Source organism: Mesoplodon densirostris, chromosome 12 (genome assembly GCF_025265405.1).
Source record: "Mesoplodon densirostris isolate mMesDen1 chromosome 12, mMesDen1 primary haplotype, whole genome shotgun sequence".
Lineage (NCBI taxonomy): Eukaryota > Metazoa > Chordata > Mammalia > Artiodactyla > Ziphiidae > Mesoplodon > Mesoplodon densirostris.
Window position 1 is genome coordinate 38,203,356 of NC_082672.1, and position 26,634 is coordinate 38,229,989.

Sequence of the window (26,634 nt, forward strand, 5' to 3'; positions counted from 1 at the left end):
TATGATTAGAACTAAAGATAGGAAACGGGATTGAGAGCTGGAGGAACCATTTTAGGCAGAATAGTCTAAGATCTTTTTGAAGAGGCAACCCTTAACTGGAGGCCTAAATGAAGAGCAGGAGTCCTGGGCATGAGAAGGTCTGAGGAACAAGGCTCTGGGCAGAGGAAATAACACATAATAAGGAACTGAGATAAGAATATGCCTGGAGGGTCAAGGAACAGGAGAAGGGAGTAGGCTGGAGACGAGGCTGCACGGTGCACAGAGGTAGGAAGGGGCCGGGGAGCCCTGCAGAAGTCTTTTCAGAAGGTGCCTTGCACACCATTGTATTAAATGCTTTCCTACAAAGTATCTTTATTATTATAGCTTTAGAATTGTTTTCCTGATTTTAAAAAGACTGTAAAATAAGCTACATATGGCTAATTCATAATTTATTAAAATATTCTCTATCATTTGGACATTTGGGTAGTTACCACATATTTTTCCCATATATATATATATGTGTGTGTGTGTGTGTGTATAAAACACTTTTAAATCTTTGCACATAACACACCACTTTGTCCCAATTTCTAATTGTATCTATGACAGGACACTTTAAAGTTGCCTTTTAATTACTAATAACTTGTTTAAAAACAAACATGACTTAAAACCTTGTATGCAAAGAACAAATACAGAAAATTGATGCTAAAAAAGCTTATTCACTATTCAGTTCTCTGAATCTAATTTGCTTAATTGGTTCAAAAGAGCATGGTGCTAATGCAGTAACAGTTAAAGGCGGATGGGTGTTGGCTTACAGCACTGCTGCTCAACCTAACTAGCAGGCATCTATGAGTTTCACAGGTCATAAGTAACACTTGTCAACCATGCTGATGGCTCAGCATATCTGTATCACTATTATTAGAAAATCAATGTTCAGTCCATTCTTCTGGGTCACTCCATTCTTATACACTTCCCCCTTTTTTCCAAAACCCTAGCTCCTTACCCTTTTACCACTCAAATTGATGACTCATGCCTTTTATTTTACTGAAGCAATTAAAAGAGAATTTATTGGCTCACCGCCAAATCTATGAGGTTGCTTGCATCTATACCCATAAGCTCTGTATTTTCTCCTTGAAATAGATGCACTATCCCTGTTCCTATCTAAGGTCAAACCCTCCACTTCAGCACTGGATCCTGTCTTCTCTAAGCTACTCAAGAACTTAGCTCTTACACCAATCAGTTTCTCCCTCTCAGTAGATTGTTTCTATCAGCATACAAACACTCTCCTATGTCTGCATTCAACAAAACATATAAACACAACCCTCCCTAGACTGTCCTGTTTCTTTTGCTTCAGCTCTGTTTCTATGCTTCTTATAGCAACAGTCCTTGAACAAGCTGCTTTACTTACTATCTTCAATTCCTCACCTCAGCTCCTTTAATAAAGTTTTCTTTACTATTCCACCAAAATCACTGTATGCAAAGAGTAACTTCCACTTTGCCACATTTAATATTCAGTTTTCAATCCTCACTCTTCTCACAATTTATCTTCCAGACATCTTATTTCTTTTAACCTAACCTCTAGGACACTAAAGTCTCCTGACTTTCTTCCTACTTCACAGTCTACTCCTCCTTGGTCTCCTTTTCTGGATCCTCCTCTGCCAGAGCTGCAAAGTTTAGAGCCCCAAAGCACAGTCCTTAGCTCTCTTCCTTTCTCTATGTGTCTTTCTTAAGATGTCTCATTCTTTCATGTGCCTTTAAGTTCCAACTATATACTGATGATTCAAATTTATGTCTACAATTCAGTACCTCTTTTGAATGTAAGACTCGCATATTTTATTGTTTACTTGGGATGTCGAATGGGAAGTTCAGATATAATGGGGACAAAATAGAGCAACAGGTTCTGCACACATATTCCTTTCTGATCTGCCCCTGTCTGTCCCAAGCTCAGGAAATGGAAACACCTAATCTTCAAAATGGCTCAGACAACAAGCCTGAAAGTCAATCCTGATCATTCTCTTCCTACACCCTGCATAGCAGATATTAGCAAATCCTACTAGCTTAAACTCATATCATACCAAGAGCAGAACTAGATATAATCTTAAATGGCATCCACATATATATTTTCACTATCTCCACTTCAATCTCCTCATCCAAGCCAAAAGCCCCTATAACTTAGATGTAAAAGTATCCAAACTGATTTTCATTTTGCTACTCTTGTCCACCTACAACAGTCATGGTGATATTTCACAAACAGAAATTAGATCACATCATTCTTACCCCATTCAAGTTCTCCTTATGCTTAAAATAATGTTCCAACTCCATACATTTTCAAGAAGCTGAGAAAAATGAGGAGTTATTTTATACTGTTTTAAGTTCATTATAGGAAAATCAACCTATAATGTTCAAATATTTTAACAAAGATCTATTATTTAGGGTTTTTTCCAGTTTTATTTTTTAATTTTTTAAGAAACATCTTTATTGGAGTACAATTGCTTTACACTAGTGTGTTAGTTTCTGCTTTATAACAAAGTAAATCAGCTATACATATACATATATCCCCATATCTCCTCCCTCTTGTATCTCCCTCCCATCCTCCCTATCCCACCCCTCTAGGTGGTCACAAAACTCCAAGCTGATCTCTCTGTGCTATGTACCTGCTTCTCACTAGCTATCTATTTTACATTTGGTAGTACATATAAGTCATGTCACTCTCTCACTTCGTCCCAGCTTACCCTTCCCCCTCCCTGTGTCCTCAAATCCATTCTCTACGTCTGTGTCTCTATTCCTGCCATGCTCCTAGATTCTTTTCTTTTTTAACTGAAAACAGACTTTCATTTTTGTTAAAATTTGTGCATAGTTGTAAAGCAATAACAATTTTATTGTATATTAGTGCAAATAAGTTAGCTTCAGTCATTTTTAAAGGTCTTGATCAGGGATTGCATGTAGATATTTCAAGTATGAAGTCATGTATTAAAAAATTGTATTAGCAAGAAAAAACTTAGAAATAAATTAAATATTTGAAAATAATTTTTGAAGCTTAAATTTAGTATTTAATAACATTCCAAACACTGTATAGATTTTATAATAATTCTGTACTATAAAGAAGACATCATGAATTTTTTCCCCCAGCTTCCACATAGATGCTTCTAAATCCTCTCTAGTTTGTCTCAGAGTGCAGGACAATTTTTTGCTATGTGAGTCATAACTTGAAAAAGATGTAAAACATAATCTTAAGAACTTTCTATGCATAAGCAAATGCATGTATTTGTTCACGTGTATATATATATATATATATATATATATATATATATATATATATATATATACCATACATTTAGAATATATATTTATAAAATTATATTTATGTAAAACCATACATTAACATATTTTGTACTGTAAACATCTACAAAAGTCTATATGTTTACACAAGTGGAATGATAGTATGCATATAATGCAAAAACTGGCCCTTTTTCTTTAAACAGAAAATTTAGTTATCTTTTTTATTTATTTGTTATACAGCAGGTTCTTATTTGTCATCCATTTTATACACATCAGTGTATACATGTCAATCCCAATCTCTCAATTCATCACAGAACCATCCCCAGCCCCTGCTGCTTTCCCCGCTTGGTGTCCATATATATTTTCTCTACTTCTGTGTCTCAATTTCTGCTCTGCAAACTGGCTCATGTGTACCATTTTCTACATTCCACATACATGCCTTAATATATGATATTTGTTTTTCTCTTTCTGACTTAACTTCACTCTGTACGACAGTCTCTGGGTGCATAATGTCTCTACAAATGACCCAATTTTGTTCCATTTTATGGCTGAGTAATATTCCATTGTATATGTATACCACATCTTCTTTACCCATTTGTCTATCGATGGGCATTTAGGTTGTTTCCATGACCTGGCTACTGTAAATAGTGCTGCAATGAACATTAGGGTGCATGTGTCTTTTTGAATTATGGTTTTCTCTGGGTATATGTCCAGTAGTGAGATTGCTGGGTCATATGGTAATTCTATTTTTAGTTTTTTAAGGAACCTCCATACTGTTCTCCATAGTGGCTCTATCAATTTACATTCCCACCAACAGTGTAAGAGGGTTCCTTTTTCTCCACACCCTCTCCAGCATTTCTTTGTAGATTTTCTGATGATGCCCATTCTAACTGGTGTGAGGTGATACCTCATTGTAGTTTTGATTTGCATTTCTCTAATGATTAGTGATGTTGAGCAGCTTTTCATGTGCTTCTTGGCCATATGTACGTAACCTTTGGAGAAATGTGTATTTAGGTCTCCTGGCCATTTTTGATTTGGGTAATTTGTTTCTTTAATATTGAGCTGCATGAGCTGTTTATATATTTTAGAGATTAATCCTTTGTCCGATGATTCATTTGCAAATATCTTCTCACATTCTGAGGGTTGTCTTTTCATCTTGTTTATGGTTTCCTTTGCTGTGCAAAAGCTTTTAAGTTTCATTAGGTCCCATTTGTTTATTTTTGTTTTAATTTCCATTACTCTAGGAGGTGTATCAAAAAATATCTTGCTGTAATTTATGTCAAAGAGTGTTCTTCCTATGTTTTCCTCTAAGAGTTTTATAGTGCCCAGTCTTACATTTAGATCTCTAAGCCAATTTTGAGTTTATTTTTGTGTATGGTGTTAGGGAGTGTTCTAATTTCATTCTTTTACATGTAGTTGTCCAATTTTTCCCAGCACCACTTATTAAAGAGATGATCTTTTCTCCATTGTATATCCTTGTCTCTTGTGTCATAGATAAGTTGACTATAGGTGCATGGGTTCCTCTCTGGGCTTTCTATCTTGTTCCATTGATTGATAGTTCTGTTTTTGTGCCAGTATCATACTATCTTGATTACTGTAGCTTTGTAGTATAGTCTGAAGTCAGGGAGTCTGGTTCCTCCAGCTCCATTTTTTTTTCCCTCAAGACTGCTTTGGCTATTCAGGGTCCTTTGCATCTCCATACAAATTTTAAGATTTTTTGTTCTAGTTCTGTAAAAAATGCCATTGTTAATTTGATAGGGATTGCATTGAATCTGTACATTGCTTTGGGTAGTATAGTCATTTTCACAATATTGATTCTTCCAATCCAGGAACATGGTATATCTCTCCATCTGTTTGTATCATCTTTAATTTCTTTCATCAGTGTCTTATAGTTTACTGCACACAGGTCTTTTGTCTCCCTAGGTAGGTTTATCCCTAGGTATTTTATTCTTTATGTTGCAACGGTACTTGGGAGTGTTTCCTTAATTTCTCTTTCAGATTTACCATCATTATTGTATAGGAATGCAAGAGATTTCAGTGCATTAATTTTGTATCCAGCAACTTTACCAAATTCATTGATTAGCTCTAGTAGTTTTCTGGTGGCATCTTTAGGATTCTTTATGTATAATATCATGTCATCTGCAAACATTGAAAGTTTTACTTCTTCTTTTCCAATTTGTATTCCTTTTATTTCTTTTTCTTCCCTGATTGCCATGGCTAGGACTTCCACAACTATGTTGAACAATAGTGGTGATAGTGGACATCCTTGTCTCATTCCTAATCTTAGAGGAAATGCTTTCAGTTTTACACCATTGAGAATGATGTTTGTATATGGCCCTTATTATTTTGAGGTAGGTCCTTCAATGCCCACTTTCTGGAGAGTTTTTATAATAAATCGGTGTTGAATTTTTTCAAAAGCATTTTCTGCATCTATTGAGATGATCATATGGTTTTTATTCTTCAGTTTGTTAACATGGTGTACCACATTGATGGATTTGCGTATATTGAAGAATACTTGCATCTCTGGGATAAATCCCACTTGATCATGGTGTATGATCCTTTTAATGTGTTGTTGGCTTCTGTTTGCTAGTATTTTGTTGAGGAATTTTGCATCTATATTCACCAGTGATATTGGTCTGCAATTTTCTATTTTGTAGTATCTTTGCCTGGTTTTGGTATCAGGGTGATGGTGGCCTCATAGAATGAGTTTGGGAGTGTTTCTTCCTCTGCAGTTCTTTGGAAGAGTTTCAGAATGATGGGTGTTAGCTCTTCTCTAAATGTTTGATAGAATTCACCTGTGAAGCCATCTGGTCCTGGACTTTTTTTTGTTGGAAGATTTCTTATCACAGTTTTAATTTCATTACTTGTGATTGATCTGTTCATATTTTCTATTTCTTCCTGATTCAGTCTTGGAAGGTTATACCTTTCTAAGAATTTGTCCATTTCTTCCAGGTTGTCCATTTTATTGGCATAGAGTTGTTTGTAGTAATCTCTTATAATCCTGTGTATTTCTACAGTGTCTGTTGTGATTTCTCCTTTTTCATTTCTAATTTTATTGATTTGAGTCCTCTCCCTATTTTTCGTGATGAGTCTGGCTAATAGTTTATCAATTTTGTTTACCTTCTCAAAGAACCAGCTTTTAGTTTTATTGATATTTGCTATTGTTTTCTTTGCTTCTATTTCATTTATTTCTGCTCTGATTTTATGATTTCTTTCCTTCTGCTAACTTTAGGGGTTTTTTTGTTCTTCTTTCTCTACTTCCTTCAGGTGTAATGTTAGATTGTTTATTTGAGATTTTTCTTGTTTCTTGAGGTAGGCTTGTATAGCTATAAACTTCCCTCTTAGAACTGCTTTTGCTACATCCCATAGGTTTTGGATCATCGTGTTTTCATTGTCATTTGTCTCTAGGTATTTTTTGATTTCCTCTTTGATTTCTTCAGTGGTCTCTTTGTTATTTAGTAACGTATTGTTTAGCCTCCATGTGTTTGTGTGTTTTACATTTTTTTCCTTGTAATTCAATGCTAATCTCATAGCGTTGTGGTCAGAAGAGATGCTTGATATGATTTCAATTTTCGTAAATTTACTGAGGCTTGATTTGTGACCCAAGATGTGATCTATCCTGGAGAATGTTCGGTGTGCACTTGAGAAGAAAGTGTAATCTGTGGTTTTTGGATGGAATGTCCTGTAAATATCAATTAAATCTATCTGGTCTATTGTGTCATTTAAAGCTTGTGTTTCCTTATTAATTTTCTGTTTGGATGATCTGTCCAGTGGTGTAAGTGAGGTGTTAAAGTCCCCCACTATTATTGTGTTACTCTCGATTTCCTCTTTTAGAGCTGTTAGCAGTTGCTTCATGTATTGAGGTGCTCCTATGTTGAGTGCATAAATATTTACAATTGCTATATCTTCTTCTTGGATTGATCCCTTTATCATTATGTAGTGTCCTTCCTTGTCTCTTGTAACAGTCTTTATTTTAAAGTCTATTTTATCTGATATGAGCATTGCTACTCCAGATTTCTTTTGATTTCTGTGTGCATGGGATATCTTTTTTCATCCCATCACTTTCAGTCTGTATGTGTCCCTAGGTCTGAAGTGGGTCTCTTGTAGACAGCATATATATGGGTCTTGTTCTTGTATCCATTCAGCAAGCCTGCGTCTTTTGGTTGGAGCACTTAATCCATTCACGTTTAAGGTAATTATCGATATGTATGTTCCTATGACCATTTTCTTAATTGCTTTGGGTTTGTTTTTGTAGGTCCTTTCCTCCTCTTGTGTTTCCCACTTAGAGAAGTTCCTTTAGCATTTGTTGTAGAACTGGTTTGGTGGTGCTGAATTCTCTTAGCTTTTGCTTGTCTGTAAAGCTTTTGATTTCTCCATCGAAGTTGAATATGATCCTTGCTGGGTAGAGTAATCTTGGTTGTAGGTTCTTCCCTTTCATCACCTTAAGTATGTTATGCCACTCCCTTCTGGCTTGTAGAGTTTCTGCTGAGAAATCAGCTGTTATCCTTATGGGAGTTCCCTTGTATGTTATTTGTTGTTTTTCCCTTGCTGCTTTCAATAATTTTTCTTTGTCTTTAATTTTTGCCAAATTGATTACTATGTGTCTTGACATGTTTCTCCTTGGGTTTATCCTGTATGGGACTCTCTGTGCTTCCCACACTTGGGTGGCTATTTCCTTTCCCATGTTAGGGAATTTTTCATCTATAATCTCTTCAAATATTTTCTCTGGTCCTTTCTCTCTCTCTTCTCCTTCTGGGACCCCTATAATGTGAATGTTGTTGCATTTAATGTTGTCCCAGAGGTCTCTTAGGCTGTCTTCATTTCTTTTCATTCATTTTTCTTTATTCTGTCCCACAGCAGTGAATTCCACCATTCTGTCTTCCTGTTCTTCTGCCTCAGTTATTCTGCTATTGATTCCCTCTAGCGTATTTTTCATTTCAGTTAGTGTATTGTTCATCTCTGTTTGTTTGTTCTTTAATTCTTCTAGATCTTTGTTAAACATTTCTTGAATGTTCTCAATCTTTGCCTCCATTCTTTTTCCGAGTTCCTGGATCGTCTTCACTTCATTATTCTGAATTCTTTTTCTGGAAGATTGCCTATCTCCATTTCCTTATTTGTTTTCCTGGCATTTTATCTTGTTCCTCATCTGGTACATAGCCCTCTGACTTTTCATCTTGTCTATCTTTCTGTGAATGTGGTTTTTGTTCTACAAGCTGTAGGACTGTAGTTCTTCTTGCTTCTCCTGTCTGCCCTCTGGTGAATGAGGCTATCTAAGAGGCTTGTGGAAGTTTCCTGGTGGAAGGGACTGGTGGTTGGTAGAGCTGACTGTTGCTCTGGTGGGCAGCTCAGTAAAAGTTTAATGTGCTTGACTGTTGATGGGTTGGGCTGGGTTCCCTCCCTGTTGGTTGTTTGGCCTGAGGCGACCCAACACTGGAACCTACCTGGGCTGTTTGGTGGGGCTAATGGTGGACTCTGGGAGGGCTCACGCCAAGGAGTACTTCCCAGAACTTCTGCTGCCAGTGTCCTTGTCCTCATGATGAGGCACAGCTGCCTCCCACCTCTGCAGGAGACCCTCCAACACTAGCAGGTATGTCTGGTTCAGTTACCTATGGGGTCACTGCTCTTTCCCTGGGTCCCAATGTGCACATTACTTTGTGTGTGCCCTCCAAGAGTGGATTCTCTGTTTCCCCCAGTCCTGTCAAAGTCCTGCAATGAAATCCTGCTAGGCTTCAAAGTCAGATTATCTAGGAATTCCTCCTCCCGTTGCCGGACTCCCAGGTTCGGAAGCCTGTTGTGGGCCTCAGAACCTTCACTCCAGTGGGTGGACTTCTGTGGTATAAGTGTTCTCCAGTCTATGAGTCATCAACCCAGCAGTTATGATATTTGGTTTTATTGTGATTGTGCCCCTCCTACTGTCTCACTGCGGCTTCTCCTTTGTCTTTGCATGTGGGGTATAATTCTTGTTGCTTTCCAGTGTCTTCCTGTCGATGACTGTTCAGCAGTTAGTTGTGATTCTGGTGTTCTCAAAAGAAGGAGTGAGAGCATGTCCTTCTACTCCACCATCTTGAACCTATCTCACACGTAGGTTCTTCAGAACCATTTTTTTTTTTTTAGATTCCATACATATGTGCTAGCATATGATATTTCTTTTTCTCGTTCTGACTTACTTCACTCTGTATGACAGACTCTAGGTCCATCCATCTCACTACAAAAAACTCAATTTCATTTCTTTTTATGGCTGAGTAATATTCCATTGTATATATGTGCCACATCTTCTTTATCCATTCATCTGTTGATGGACACTTAGGTTGCTTCCATGTCCTCGCTATTATTTTAATATACAGAAACTAAAAACTGAATAAAAATTAGAATAATGATAAAGAATAATATTTGTCAGTGATTTAGATGTATGTAGTTTTGACACATAAATTGAGGTTATACTCTGAAGATAGAGAAAAAAATTAATGTAAAGTCACTACATATAGGGATTTTTAAAAATTCATATTAGCATATTATTTTTAACATTTTCCAAAATGTATGTGTGTTTCCCTCATTTCAGCTTGAAGTAAACTTGAGGTTCTTCGCTTTTAAGGCAGTTTAGCAATTTAGAGAAGCAAACAAACCATTAAAAATCCTTAGGACAGCACTTCTAGTGAGTTTGAAAGACTGGCTTTCCTCTCTCTGGGAAGCGCACCTCTCCAGTAAGTGGACAGCTGCAGGAAAAATAATCACAGATCCAACAGACTCTGGAGATCTGAGGGGTGAGAGATGTCGCAGACAGACTGCTTGCATTTGCTGCTCCAAGTCTTGTCTTTTCATGTTGTTTTTGCTTCTAACACATTCTGAGAGGATATAACTTGAAAGTTGGTCGAAATATGGTCAAACAATGATTTAGATTACAAAGTACTGTGAGAATATGAAATTCTGAAGCCAAATTTCTTTCATTAATGATACCTTGTATAATCATTTACATCACTTTGTCAGTACAAATAAATTCCAGTTTCTCCTTTTTTCTGAATATGAATTATTTTCTTCCCCTCCTTTTTCAATATGTCTTCAGATTTAATAATTCCATAATTATCAGGGGAAATACTAGGGTTTGTGTTCCATTTGTATTTTAGCTTGACTATTTGATAACATTTTCCAAATGGATCATGTCACTTGTGCCCCTGTAGAGAAATTTGATCTTATGCAATACTCAAGAGGATGGAATCATTTAGAAAATAAAATGCTTATAACCAGGAAAGTGATCTAAACCTGGAAAATGTTATAACCCTGATAAATCACATTTATGATGTTTTTTTCCTTTCTCACTTTTCTAAAAGAAACCCATAAAACTGCTATAACTTGAATTCTTAATAAACAATGGAATTAGTCACAGACTGAGGACCCATCTTTCCAGAATTAGAAGACTTCAGTGAAATATTCTTTTCTTATTATTTCATAAGCAATTAATACTTTATGGTTTTAACACTGTTCATTCACATTCGTTGTGTCTATTAGATAAAATTCAGCTATCTTTGTCTTGAAAACTGTGCTTCTGGCTTTACATTTTCTGAAGAATAACTTAAGAGAAAAAAATACCCAGCAGTACTAATTATTTGGTTATTTGGCAATATTAAACTCAGCTTTTTTTTTTTCCATTGAGAAGAAGGAAACAGGAAGCAAAGAACAAGAATTGGACTCATTATGGCTCACACTATGACGCCACAGTTAACGTACTATATAAATGTGTTAAAAGGTGAGTAGTAGGGTGTCTGGATATACAAAATGCTTAATGGATTAATTTTAGTGCTCATAAAATCGGAGTGCAAAAGCTTGAATCCATCCATTTTCCAGGCTGCCTGATGAATCTGGTGTACCAGGCACACCCCGAGGAGGGCCTCAGCCCCTCGGAGTGGCTGGCTAGCTATAGCTCTCTTCAGGAGCAATTGCAGAGTGTGCCAAATTGTGTGATATTGGTTCCCCTCTTGGGACTAATTGAGAGCACCAAACTCATTCTCACTTGTGATTCGAATAAAAGATTTGAGGACCTGTCACTATTGATTTTTCTGGCAGAGTGGAAAAGGGACAGAGTGTCCCTATGGTATCAATGCAGCTACTTCACTAGAAAATGCCTAGTTTTTATAAAATGCCTATGAAAAAGATGAAATTTTTTTAAATACCTCCTAATTACTTCAGTTTTATATATTACACTACTATGAGTGTGAAAACCCTAGAGTCCTACAATTACCATTAGACTCATTCCTCTAGCAGGTTACATGTACTAATGAAGGGAAGAAAAAAGTAATTATAACTCTATAAATGGCTGTTTATTAGTGAGTCATCCTCCTCTTTTTACCTTTCTAAGCTGCTTTTCTGGATGCATCAGGCTGTGTACACATTTTGCTTTTTTTAAATGTCAAAAACAAATCTTTAAAGAGGAGGAGGGGAAGTAGCACTTAGAGTGCTATGTTGGTATGAAAAGCAACTTCAAAATTTCTTCATGCCGTTCTCTATCAGGAAAGAGATTTAAATAGTCTAGTTTTCTTTGTATTGCTTTACATTTAATAACAGTATTTACTAAACATTGCTCCCTGGTTACCTATAGTGAACTGAACTACTACTTCAACTGCATTTTCCATGTAAATTTTAACTATAGGACAGAATAGAGGAGGTTTGTTACCATATGAAAAGCATGTAATATAGTCACTTATTTGCTCTCTCTGGCCAAATAAACCTGGATGCTAGAAGCAGAAAAAATTGATTTATTTCACTATTTAATATCCTCCGAGTTGTATCTTTATATAATTTCCCACAGTTCATCAAAGCCTCAATTGTCTCTGAGTGAATTCACAGACAAAGAGATTGACATTCTGCCCTCCAAAGCTAATTTGGCAACTGCCAATCCCAATTTAGGTGTCAAATGAGTTCCAGCGGTCATGTTAGGATGATGGTTCACAGTGAAGAGGGGGATTTTGATAAGGTTCTCACAGACTGAGAACACACGAGGGTGTACCATGCTGAATTGGACATAATTCTCAAGTAAATTTTGCCAATATTTCAGGATCTAAGAGCCCACTTAATATGAGATCACTATAATCTAGATAAATTATTTCAAGGTTTTAAAAAAATATATAGTGGTTTTCATTGTTTTTATAAAAAATTCAAATATTTCTAAATTTAAAGCCTTGGAACTCTTACTGGAAACATATTCTTTCATTTTTTACATGGCTCTGTGAATAATAAACCTATAAAAAGTATAGCTGCTTTAATTTGGCATAGAACAAAAATTGCTGTTCTAGAATGATTTCTGACTAGGCTTTGAAGACAAACAGGATGGCACTGGCTTAGACCGTGTTTGTATCTTCTTTCTTTTATTTCCAGCAGGATACTCTCTTGAAATATTAATCTCTGTGCTTTTATTTTTCACACTTAACTTTTTCAGACTTTACCTAGTGAGTCAGGGACATCCTTCTTGCTTCAAAGAGAATTACCATTGTTTTAATAGGAATGCAAAAAGAAAAAAGTAGTTAGTGCTTAATTTTTTTTGACTTCCATATCAGAAATAATAGCTTTGAAACCAAAGCTTTTGATTAATGAGAAAATAAAAGGTTAACTGAACAAAAGACTGGGTAAGGAAAACTGCACATAGTGTATTTCTTAATAACAAATTAGAAAGAGAGCAGATAAGACTGTATAAGCCCAAACCTAGAGAAAATAGAGTCAGAGATGCTGCAGTCATAGAAGGGTGTGTGTCTTTGAATGAGTAGCAGATCTTCCTCAATGTGGAGAGCACCTAAGTCAGCATTCTGAGGATGTCACAATGAACTTTGCCAGCAGAATGGAGACCCAGGGGAGTCAATACCTGGAGACCATTCTGCTCTTCTAGGGAGCTCAAGCTGACTATTTTCATTGATCTGTGGGAAGACCTTCTACCAATATTTTACATGCATGATGCCTGTGAATCATCCAGCAGAAATGATGTTTGCTCATGCCCCAAGACTTTTCTTATGCTCATGGAGATTCCACTATGTGGAAGGTCCTCGTTTCAATACCCAAGACACTTTTAAGCCCCACAAAATAAAGCATTGGATTCTTGACACCCACAGGGGCATCTGAAGGGGGAAATCAGCAAAAGGGAAAGACATCAAAGTAAGAAAGTACAAATTAGAGCAGCTAATTTACTAGAACCATCTAGTTCTTGCAGAGAAAGAGAAAACAACTCAAATATTAGAGAAAACAGCAAAATTGTGAAATGGTTTCCATTGTTTTAACCACAAGAGTAAAGAAGGCAGAAATCCAAGTGGGAATTCTCAGATATCTTTGTGGCTCTCCATGACAGCTTCATGGAGCATATAAGACTTTTGTTACCCTAGGAATAAGGATCCTCGGCTTCTGGAAATTCAATTCTAATTTTTAAAATGCATGCAAATAAAGTAAAATCAGAGGCATGGCCATTCGTGGTCTAGTCAACTCCACCATGGACAAAGGTATGGGAAGGTTTCTGGAAAGAATTTTGTCACACAAATGAAGAATATATATGATTTGAGTATTAAAAGATGAATTTAAGCATAAATTCTCCCCAGAGCTCTAGGTCCTCTCTTTTAGCATGTGTAGGAATTTTCAATTGCCTGATATGCATATAAATAAATGGTATAAGATAATGCTATCTTTCTAGCAAGATATTTTCCCTTTCCCTAAACTAGACAGATAAAGTGGTAGCTGATGAGCTTATTTCAATCGAGGACTGTGCTGAACTGAGCCTGGATTTTAGTCCCCATAATGTTTAGTGTGCCTCTCTTTTGACCCTGGCTTGTTCTCCATGTTTCTCAACTATAACTTGAGTTTATTCTTCAGAGCCCCTCTCCTATCTTCAGTCTCCATTTTGTAAGACTGCCAAACAACTTAACTATGTTTTTTGGTCTGTCCATTTATTCCTTTAGCCTTATAAAGAATTCATCAAATACTCTAAGAAGAAATTTGTCCATCTGCCTGAGGCCCTCTCCCTTAAAACTACGCTGATTTATACAAAGCCCAGAAATAGCCTTCTATGGGTTTAAAACCTGGATTCGTAGCCTCCTTCCCTAACCAGAATTAGCAAATGCCCCCAGAGTACAGCATCTTCTAAAGGTCAACTCATCTCTTTGAAGCATTTACATTTCCAAAGTATCACTAACTACTTCAGCACATCTCTACAATTTTTCATTTGTTATAGTCCAAGGTTTACAATACACACACAAACTACAAATAATAAAAAATATGCATTTCTTGCTTCATCTCATGGTCAATCTATAAAGATTTCTGTAGCCTCCCCCAATACAAAACAATTATTTTCCTCTTTTATTCATATTTTGCAATAAACTTGGCCTTTTTTTCCCTTTTCTGAGTAAAAAGTGAATTAAGGAAGTTGGATTCTTTGCAGATGATAAATCCTTTTGGACATGTTGCATTTAAGGTGACAATGGAATTGACATGACACAAGCATAAAGTTGGAGATGTGGGACTTTAACTTAGCAACAAGGTCAGGACTGAAGATATAGATATAGATCTGGCAGACATGTGTAGAGATGATAGCTTAAATTATGACAGTGAACTGCACTTTCAAGTGAAAGAATGTAAACAGAGAAGTAGAAAGGTCCAAAGATCCGACTCCTCACTTTAGGGGCCTTAAAACAAAGTGGAACAAGTAAGCAAACAAAACTGAAGAAGAAAATAAGCAATTTAATTCAATGCACTATTAAAGGAAACAAGAGAACAGAGGCAGTTACAGTTTGACCAAATTACAAAAGGTTGGTTCATTTCTATTTTGGAGGAAAATTACATTATATTTAATTCTTAATAACATGTAGGACATTTATCCTACATCCAAAAGCAAAATCTATTTTGAAGGTTTGAGAAATAATTTTTTTTCTAATACATTTAACGACAGTTGAAGTTTTCTTAGACTATATGCATTTTACAAAAAGAAAACAAAAAAATATGAATCCAATCAATTGTCCTCTTGATTATTTGTTAAAATTAGTCAAATCTATTATCACAAGTATTATTTGTTTATTAATAATTGTACAGATTTCTTTACTTTTTGAAGAGCACCATTAATTCAAGTTAAAAATGATTATAAGAGATGTCTCTCCATACCACCTTTTTTCATATGAAATCATAAAAGAAAATTTTGATACAAACATTGATTTTGCTGAGCTGAAAATATCTAAATATCAGATACCTTTTTAAATGAATAATTCATTTTTTAAATAAAAGGAATAAAACTGGGATTGTTGTAATAGTACATTTTTTAACACAGCACTTGCAAATGGTTTCAAGGATTTCTGCCCATTGCCTACATTGTATGACAGGCTCTATCCTCTTCCTGTCTCTTTTGTTTACAAGAGAACAATTTTATTTCTCAAAGCTTAAATAAGTCACATTTTTAAAAAACATATTTACTGGAGTATAATAGCTTTACAATGGTGTATTAGTTTCTGCTTTATAACAAAGTGAATCAGCTATACATATAGCCCCATATCTCCTCCCTCTTGCATCTCCCTCCCATCCTCCTTATTCACCCCTCTAGGTGGTCACAAAGCACCGAGCTGATATCCCTGTGCTATGTGACTACTTCCCATTAGCTATCTATTTTACATTTGGTGGTGTATATATGTCCATGCCACTCTCTCATTTCATCCCAGCTTACCCTTCCCCCTCCATGTGTCCTCAAGGCCATTATCTACGTCTGCATCTTTATTCCTGTCCCTAGGTTTTTCAGGACCTTTTTTTTTTTTTAAGATTTCATATATATATGTGTTAGCAATGGTATTTGTTTTTCTCTTTCTGACTTACTTCAGTCTGTATGACAGACTCTAGGTCCATCCACCTCACTACAAATAACTCAATTTCGTTTCTTTTTATGGCTAAGTAATATTCCATTGTATATATGTGCCACATCTTCTTTATCCATTCATCTGTTGATGGACACTTAGGTTGCTTCCATGTCCTGGCTATTGTAAATAGACCTGCAATGATAATTGTGGTACATGACTCTTTTTTTTTTTTTTTTTTTTGCGATACACAGGCCTCTCACTGTTGTGGCCTCTCCCATTGCGGAGCACAGGCTCCGGACGTGCAGGCACAGCGGCCATGGCTCACAGGCCCAGCCGCTCCACAGCACATGGGATCTTCCCAGACCGGGGCACAAACCCGTGTCCCCTGCATCGGCAGGCGGACTCTCAACCACTGAACCACCAGGGAAGCCCCACGTGACTCTTTTTGAATTATGGTTTTCTCAGGGTATATGTACAGTAGTGGGACTACTGGGTCATATGGTAGTTCTATTTTTAGTTTTTTAAGGAACCTCCATAGTGGCTGTGTCAGTTTATATTCCCAGCATCTGTGCAAGAGGGTTCCCTTTTCTCCACAGCCTCTCCAGCATTTATTGTTTGTAGATTTCTTGATGATGGCCATTCTTACTGGTGTGAGGTGATACCTCATTGTAGTTTTTATTTGCATTTCTCTAATGATTAGTGATGTTGAGCATCCTTTCATGTGTTTGTTGGCAATCTGTATATCTTCTTTAGAGAAACGTCTGTTTAGGTCTTCTGCCTATTTTTGGATTGGGTTGTTTTTTGGATATTGAGCTGCATGAGCTTCTTGTATATTTTGGAGATTAATCCTTTGTCAGTTGCTTTGTTTGCAAATATTTTCTCCCATTCTGAGGGTCATCTTTTCATCTTGTTTATGGTTTCCTTTGCTGTGTAAAAGCTTTTAAGTATCATTAGGTCCCATTTATTTTTGTTTTATTTCCATTTCTCTAGGAGGTGGGTGAAAAAGGATCTTGCTGTGATTTATGTCATGGAGTGTTCTGCCTATGTTTTCCTCTAAGAGTTGTATAGTATCTGGCCTTACATTTAGGTCTTTAATCCATTGTGAGTTTATTTTTGTGTATGGTGTTAGGGAGTGTTCTAATTTCATTCTTTTATATGTAGCTGTCCAGTTTTCCCAGCACCACTTATTGAAGAGGTTGTCTTTTCTCCATTGTATATTCTTGCCTCCTTTATCAAAGACAAGGTGACCACATGTGCATGGGTAAACCTCTGGGCTTTCTATCCTGTTCCATTGATTTATATTTCTATTTTTGTGCCAGTACCATACTGTCTTGATTACTGTAGCTTTGTAGCATAGTCTGAAGTCAGGGAGCCTAATTCCTCCAGCTCCACTTTTCTTTCTCAAGAGTGCTTTGGTTATTCAGGGTCTTTTGTATTTCCACACAAATTGTGAAATTTTTTGTTCTAGCTCTGTAAAAAATGTTCCTCACTATGCTATATTTTGGAAGAGTTTGAGAAGGATAGATGTTAGCTCTTCTCTAAATGTTTGATAGAATTCATCTGTGAAGCCATCTGGTCCTGAGCTTTTGTTTTTTCTAAGATTTTTAATCAGTCTCAATTTCAGTGCTTGTGATTGGTCTGCTTATATTCTCTATTTCTTCCTGGTTCAGTCTCAGAAGTTTTTGCTTTTCTAAGAAGTTTTCCATTTCTTCCAGGTTGTCCATTTTATTGGTATATAGTTGCTTGTAGGAATCTCTCATGATCCTTTGTATTTCTGTGGTGTCAGTTGTTACTTCTCCTTTTTCATTTCTAATTCTATTGATTTGAGTCTTCTCCCTTTTTTTCTTGATGAGTCTGGCTAATGGTTTATCAATTTTTTTTTTATCTTCCCAAAGAACCAGGTTTTACTTTTATTGAACTTTGCTATTGTTTCCTTCATTTCTTTTTCATTTATTTCTTATCTTATCTTTCTGATTTCTTTCCTTCTGCTAACTTTGGGATTTTTTTGTTCTTCTTTCTCTAACTGCTTTAAGTGTAAGATTAGGTAGTTTACTTGAGATGTTTCTTGTTTCCTGAGGTAGGATTGTATTGTTATAAACTTCCCTCTTAGAACTGCTTTTGCTGCATCCCATAGGTTTGGGGTCATCATGTTTTCCTTGTTATTTGTTTCTAGGTATTTTTTGATTTCCTCAGTGACCTCTTGGTTATTTAGTAGTGTACTGTTTAGCCTCCATGTATTTGTATTTTTTTTACAGATTTTTTCCTGTTATTGATATCTAGTCTCACAGCATTGTGGTCGGAAAAGACACTTGATATGATTTCAATTTTCTTAAATTTACCAAGGCTTGATTTGTGAACCAAGACATGATCTATCCTGGAGAATATTCCATGAGCACTTGAGAAGAAAGTGTATTCTGTCATTTTTGGATGGAATGTCCTATAAATATCAATTAAGTCCATCTTGTTTAATGTATCATTTAAAGCTTGTGTTTCCTTACTTATTTTCATTTTGGATGATCTGTCCATTGGTGAAGTGGGGTATTAAAGTCCCCTACTATGATTGTGTTACTGTTGACTTCCCCTTTTATGGCTGTTAGTATTTGCCTTATGTATTGAGGTGCTCCTATGTTGGGTACATATATATTTACAATTATTATATCTTCTTCTTGGATTGATCCTTTGATCATTATGTAGTGTCCTTCTTTGTCTCTTCTAGTAGTCTTTATTTTAAAGTCTATTTTGTCTGATATGAGAATTGCTACTCTAGCTTTCTTTTGATTTCCATTTGCATGGAATATCTTTTTCCATCCTCTCACTTTCCGTCTGTATGTGTCCCTAGGTCTGAGTGGGTCTCTTGTAGACAACATATATACGGGTTTTGTTTTTGTATCCATTCAGCCAGTCTATGTCTTTTCATGGGAGCATTTAATCCATTTACATTTAAGGTAATTATCGATATGTATGTTCCTATGACCATTTTCTTAATTGTTTTGTTATTGTAGGTCTTTTCCTTTTCTTATATTTCCTGCCTAGAGAAGTTCCTTTAGCATTTGTTGTAAAGCTGGTTTGATGGTGCTGAATTCTTTTAACTTTTGCTTGTCTGTAAAGGTTTTAATTTCTCCATTGAATCTGAATGAGATCCTTGCTGGGTAGACTAATCTTGGTTGTAGGTTCTCCCTTTCATCACTTTAAATATGTCTTGCCATTCCCTTCTGGCTTGCAGAGTTTCTGTTGAAAGATCACCTGTTAATCTTATGGGGATTCCATTGTATGCTATTTGTTGTTTTTCCCTTGCTGCTTTTAATATTTTTTCTCTGTATTTAATTTTTGATAGTTTGATTAATATGTGTCTTGGTGTGTTTCTCCTTGGATTTATCCTGTATGGGACTCTGTGCTTCCTGGACCTGACTGATTATTTCCTTTCCCATATTAGGGAAGTTTTCCACTATAATCTCTTGAAATATTTTCTCAGTCCCTTTCTTTTTCTCTTCTTCTTCTGGGACCCCTATAATTTGAATGTTGGAACATTTAATGCTGTCCCAGAGGTGTCTGAGACTGTCCTCAATTCTTTTCATTCTTTTTTCTTTCTTCTGCTCTGCAGTATTTATTTCCAAAATTTTATCTTCCAGGTCACTTTTCGGTTCTTCTGCCTCAGTTATTCTGCTATTGATTCCTTCTAGAGAATTTTAAATTTCATTTATTGTGTTGTTCATCATTGTTTGTTTGCTGTTTAGTTCTTCTAAATCCTTGTTAAACATTTCTTATATTTTCTCCATTCTACTTACAAGATTTTGCATCATCTTTACTATCATTACTCTGAATTATTTTTCAGGTAGACTGCCTATTTCCTCTTCATAAATAAACCACATTCTTACATAGCTTTCTTACATACCACCTTTCTTTCTTTCTTTTTTTTTTTTTTTCTGTGCTACGTGGGCCTCTCACTGCTGTGACCTCTCCTGTTGCAGAGCACAGACTCCGGATGTGCAGGCTCAGCGGCCATGGCTCATGGGCCCAGCTGCTCCGCAGCATGTGGGATCTTCCTAGACCAGAGCACAAACCCATGTCCCCTGCATCAGCAGGCGGACTCTCAACCACTGCGCCACCAGGGAAGCCCACATACCACCTTTTTAAATGAAAATGTACATCTAGATCTCAGAAGCAACTATCAAAATTATTAAAATGTGACAGCTTTCTAGACGTTCCTATTAAAAACATTCATTAGGTATAATTAATTGCTCTAGGGTATGTTTAACAATATAAGTTTCTGATAATATAATGAAGCCCAAGGATTATATACCTGCATCCTTAGTATACAAACAAATTGGGTTGATTTAAGTGTAAAATAATCCCTTGGTTACTCTTTTTTTTTTTTTTCCCAAGGGGAGGAATTTTTTTTTTATCAGTTATACATATACATATGTTCCCATATCCCCTCCCTTTTGTGTCTCCCTCCCACCCTCCCTATCCCACCCCTCCAGGCGGTCACAAAGCACCGAGCTGATCTCCCTGTGCTATGCGGCTGCTTCCCACTAGCTAGCTACCTTACGTTTGGTAGTGTATATATGTCCATGCCGCTCTTTCACGTTGTCACAGCTTACCCTTCCCCGTCCCCATATCCTCAAGTCCATTCTCTAGTAGGTCTGTGTCTTTATTCCTGTCTTACCCCTATGTTCTTCATGACATTTTTTCTTAAATTCCATATATATGTGTCAGCATACAGTATTTGTCTTTCTCTTTCTGACTTACTTCACTCTGTATGACAGACTCTAGGTCCATCCACCTCATTACAAATAGCTCAATTTCATTTCTTTTTATGGCTGAGTAATATTCCATTGTATATATGTGCCGTATCTTCTTTATCCATTCATCTGTCAATGGACACTTAGGTTGCTTCCATGTCCTGGCTATGATCTGTAAATTAATTATTTTATTTCTAAAGATAGGTGGTGCATCATTCACTAATGGTGCCCATAAATTACGAAAGTAGAAACTGAGATCTCAAAATAGTCATATAAAGAAAAGTGTTAGTATGTAATTTCAGCTAAGAGTAGTTTACAATTATAACACACCCAACAGAATACAGTTTTTTGCAGATAGCAGAAGAGCACTAATTTTTTTCCTGTGTGTAACTATTCAAAAACTATTTCATAAATTTCATTTTCCCAGGTGATGAATCTAATAAGTGAATTACCATATTATATGTGTTTTCCTTCTAACGGTGCACTTTGAAGTTAACTACAGAACAAACAGATGTCTTCTCTTTTCAAAATAACTCAATTCAGTTAATACCTGGGATTAGTTTGCATTTCTATTTGATATGTGAGCAAGAAAATCACAATTGACCAGAATAATCCAACAACACAGTAAGACTTTTTACATCAGGCATTCTCAAAAGTATTAATCCAATAGTCCAGGTCACATTTAATGCTCAAAGGCAGTTGCCTACAAAGTTAGCAAACACTTTGGGTTACAAATTAATGTTATCTCTGTTTCATCTAATGTTATCTCCATTTCATTAACAGAACATCTATTAAAATATCCCCTCAGAAAGTAAGAATCTGTAGGATGCTTCAGGATATTTAGTTATAACACTAATATCTAAAACATTAATATAAATAGTGTGGAAATAGTTATTATGCAATGTATATGTTTATTTGTTCCTACCATATTATGTGCTAATTTATATGACATTCCCAATATTTTATTAATATCATTGAGATAAAATTTTTAAAAAGAAATTTCTCTGGTTGATTAGTTTTATTTTTCCTTAAATCTCATGGGGATATTCATTAAAATATATTAATAAATATTGTAATAATAATGTTGGATTTACACAGAATTTTTGATGAAAAAATATATTATCTATACAATTATGGGTACAAAGAAAATTGAATATCAACCAGGTCAACCCTGTGTACCATATTATTGTAATTAAGCCGTTTCATTCCTGAAGGTACACACTGGCTTCATTAATGATGCTAATATCTATTTCTCTCATAAGTACATGGCAGATAGTTTAGCAGAAAAAGCAGAAAAGACACTGGAAAAGGACAACAAAAAGTTCTAAACTCTAACGGATAACTCAAGTTTGCCTTAATATTTTACTGCTTTTTATCATTTCTTGCCAATATTCATTATGAAGAAATCACTTCTTTACAAAATGTTTTATGGAAACAAACACTTCTCTCTCACATATATAAAGACCACAGAATTTCCTTCCTGATTCTGTTTCCCATATTTGTCCCTCAGCCTCAAACAAACTGACCAATTCTTATGGTCAAATTATTTTATTTTTTGGGTGAGGTGAGGGAAAAAAGTGGTTTATATTCTGTAACCTAAGTATAATCAGCAGTTTCAGGAGTCCCATTTTTGAGCTTTCATATATCTGTACATTTTTCAATCACCATTGCTTATTTCTGGCACTCTGTTAGTTGAAGAATGTGAGACAGTTGCAGAAGCTAAAGAATTAAATGGCATAAATATACCTTTCTCAAACCCTTTGAGCAGGAAAGGGAGGAAAATCCCAGTACAGATAACAATATAACTTTGCCCTTTATGGTTTTCCTTTAGATTATTTGTTAAAAGGAAATTATTAAATTTTCATGTGCTCTTCAGAGTCTAGCCTTGGTTTATAAGATGAAAAGAAAAGGAAATATTAACTGCTTCACTGCCATGGGATAGTCATTACCTTCCTGTGTGCATTAGAAGAATTCTTAGTCATTTGGGTTGCAACTCTCTTCAACTCTAATGTTTTAGGATGTGTCCTCATTTTGGTTTCAATGCCCATGTCCAAGGTCATGGGATCATAAGCTTTATTTTGTGTCTGCAGTCATCACATGGAGCAGTGAGAAAAATTACACATTTGTGCAACCAGCTTGGCTCAGATTTCTCCCTCTTTTTTTTTTTTAATATTAAACAAACTCTGATCTGCTAGATCATCTTACTCAGCCAATATGCCTGAATACCTGTCCTCCAATTATTAAGGTGATTATTTAAAATTGAAAATATCATTAAAAGTCATTTTAGTGAGGAATCTCTTTGAACAAAGTGGATTATACAGCAGAGATATATAAATTGGATAAGGAATTCAAGTCCTGGGAATGTGAGCTTTAAGCAGAAAATGAAGTGTCTTTCCTAGAGCCACCTGAACAATTCTTTTTCATTGGTCATGTTATGTTCAGGAAAGGACTGCCTGCTGCTGAGAGTGTGGAGTATGATGACCGGCAAGAATACAGAAATGCCATCCACCAGAGCAGACACTGCCGAGGGCCACAATAAGGACTTGTCCAAAATCTGCTCATAAAACTACAGGTTCCAGAAGCCTTGGGTCTATTTCATATGATAACGTCACCCTCTCACTTTACCTTTCATCATTTGAAATTGAAAAAAAAGTTAAGATTATTTATACTCAATATCATAGTTAAATAATAAATAAACATACTTGAAAATGCTCAGAGTGCTTTGGGAAACTCCTGTATGCTAGATTATAAATGTGTATTACCATCATCCCCGCCCACCAAGATATATAGCCCTGCAAAATTAGTTTCTGAGGACTTTTTAGCTCTTTTAGCCTTTGAAAGCAGGTTATCATCTCTGGGTTTTAAAAATATCAACATCTTTGCAGGGTTTTTCTGATCTAAGGGATAGAGAGGTAAAAGAACATTTTACAATCTCTATCTTGTAAAGTTAATATGAAGAAGTACAAGGTTACAACCCTCTCAAGAGTCTCAAGCAAGATTTACTGCTACTTTGAATGGATTATCTCATTTGACTTATTTGCTGTTAATTGCATTCCAAAAGAAGAAGAATGTTGGTTTTAGAGATCTACAAACTGCATTATTTCAATAGTAAGGCATTTATGTTAGAAATATAATAGCAAGACACATGCAAACACACATACATACAGACACTCATATAAGGACAGCACAAAATAAAGAAACCTAAATGAAAATGTATGTATTTTAAGCCCTTCCTAGATTATTTTAGAATAAAATGTCTATTTTATTCATTTATGTAATAAATCATATCCCTCTGGTAACAGTTTTATTCAACTAAAACCCACCAATTATTTGAATTATTACATTGCTATTTGGGTCCCGTCAGGAAAGTCTTTAGCAGAGTAATAAGCCAACTAAGTGATTTCAAAAATCTTCAAGATTTTATCTCTGAAAAACTTCCTACTCTGTTTCAGAAATCTCTTACAAGTCAGTGTTTTAAAAGTACACAGTATGGTCACCGTAATAATCAATATTTCATTTAGTTTTGCTTAAAATAATAAAATGACATTTTTGTGACACACTGAAATGTTTCTTTGATGGTAGAAATGCAGAGAGATAGATGAGTATATCTTTCAATTTACCTTCATTCGAGGTGCATCTAAGTGACAAGAGCAGGGTGAGACTCTGCCTTACTTAGGAAGAGGCTTGTTAACACACAACTGATGACTCAGGCAAATCAGATGGCAAATTACCTTTGAGAGGTCCCCAGCCTCCAAATAGAAGCAGATAACAAACACATTCCACGTAACCCAGAGGACTAGCCAGACAGCATACTGTAGAAAAGCAAGAGAGAAATAACATAATTAATTTTGAATCAACTGAGTAAAATTTAAACAGAACTTGAACTTTTGAACACCAAATCTTAAGATTAGTGGAAAATACTAGATATTGTTTCTTTCTAAGGAACAGGATGAGATGTACATTTATCTCTAGTTTGATTTTTTTCCTCACTGTAATGGACTCTTATAGTATTACAGCTCAAACTTGCTTAGGGATAATTTTTCCGGTTTTTAGACAAAAGAAATAGTAGTCCACATTTCTGTTTTAAGAGGAAATGGTTGTGGTTTCTAGACATCTTAAAAAATGATGCCCCAGTAGATATATCAACTACAACTCATTTAAAAGAGAACTCTTATCTTCCTTTAGCAAGATCAACCCAATGTTTGATAACATGTAGCCTTTCCCCAAGTTACCTAGGGTCATCTTCAAATCAGTTTTCATACCTCTGTCCCATCTAATCAGCTTCTCTCTTTGGCATCTTCTTTCCATTTATCCTTTCACCTTCTTATTTTATCTTCTCATGATCTCCCACTTTAGTGACCATCTAGTTATTATCTCTAATTTTATTCTGTCTTCTATTCAGTGTGCTTTATTCATCAATGGCAAAATTTTCTTACCAAGACACAGTTCTGAGCATTCAGTTAACGAAAATTTATTAAGTCCTTAGAAGGAAACATGCTAGAAAGACACTGAGGATACAAAGACCAATGATAAATTCTCCCTGAATTCAAGTCAAGTGAAAAAGGTAGATTAGAAAGAGATGATTCTTATACAAAAATCATAAAAGGGTATATAGTCTGAGCTCAAGGAAAGAAGATGGGAAACATGTATAAACTATGATGAGAAAAGGTAGTCCTGCAAGGTCTAACAGAAGAGGTGAAACACCTTCCATAAGAGGTGAACCAAACTAATTTATGGATTTTACCAAACAGCAGTGTGGGGGATTGGAAAGGCCATGGTGGAAGGTTGAAGTAAACAAAGAAAGCAGCAGGTGTTAACTTAAAAAAAATGGAACAAGAGGCTACCATGTCATTTCTCTGCTAAATGAATACCAATGGCTCCCATTCTTTATATGAGTTCCAAATCTTTATTTTATAGTTCAAGGACCTCCATGATCTTGTACCATGTTATATTTTCAGACACACGTTTCAGTCCATCTTTCAAGTCATTATGGATTATGGACACATTGGATTACTTGTTGCTCCATGTACATGGAAAGCTATTTCTCACCTCTGTGCCATTTTAATAATTTTATCTTTTAATAATTTTCATTTTAATAATTTTACTTTCCCTAAATACTCCTCTTGCTATCTATCAATATTTTTTATTTTTCTTCAGAATTCAATATAAATATCATCTCTTGAGTGATATCCAATTAGAAATGATGTATCCCTGCCTTGTGTTCCAATAAGATCTTGCTTACTCGAATTTCATTCCAAATGTCTTATATCGAATTATTTGCATATTTTCCCCAGTGCACAATGATAAGCTCCTTGAGAGAAAAGACTCTTTCAATTAATGATTATATCTCTAAGTTGCTAACTTAGTACTCTGTACAAAACAGGTACTCAGTAAATATTTTGTAAGTCAATCAATGAATGAGGAACAATACAGAAAAAAATCTTAACTATTTTCAGAAGCAGAACTGCTTCCACCCATCCCAGATCTGGTTTTTATGGTTTCTATGATCATTCATGTAGTGTGAGGACTGAGAGCCCTAAACGATGTTTATATAGCAATAAACACTGACTCAGCTGTTTTCCGGGGGATGCATTCATCTCACTGTTGAATATGTGCACTGCTCTGTAAGAACATAATAAGAGCAAAACTAAATGATCCAACACAAAAGAAGGGGTTTGAGAAGTGAAGGCTGCGTACTGGAAATAGGGTCAGGAAGCTAAGCAGGCTGGGGCGTGGAACTTAAGTTTTAGAGCAGAGATCTAATGAGATGTCTAAATTTGGTCTGTATTATAAAGTAGAAACTTGTTCACAAATATTTTTAAATATTAAAATCTAGA

General features: G+C 35.6%; 1 protein-coding gene across 1 annotated transcript in view; it reads right to left on the bottom strand.

The window, feature by feature from the left end:
* Positions 1-26,634, bottom strand: part of NKAIN2 (sodium/potassium transporting ATPase interacting 2) — a 522,794-nt gene that overhangs the window by 429,554 nt on the left and 66,606 nt on the right. The window contains exon 3 of the mRNA XM_060115055.1: positions 24,529-24,609. Coding sequence (XP_059971038.1) covers positions 24,529-24,609 — 81 coding nt within the window. The remainder of the gene's footprint in view (positions 1-24,528; positions 24,610-26,634) is intronic.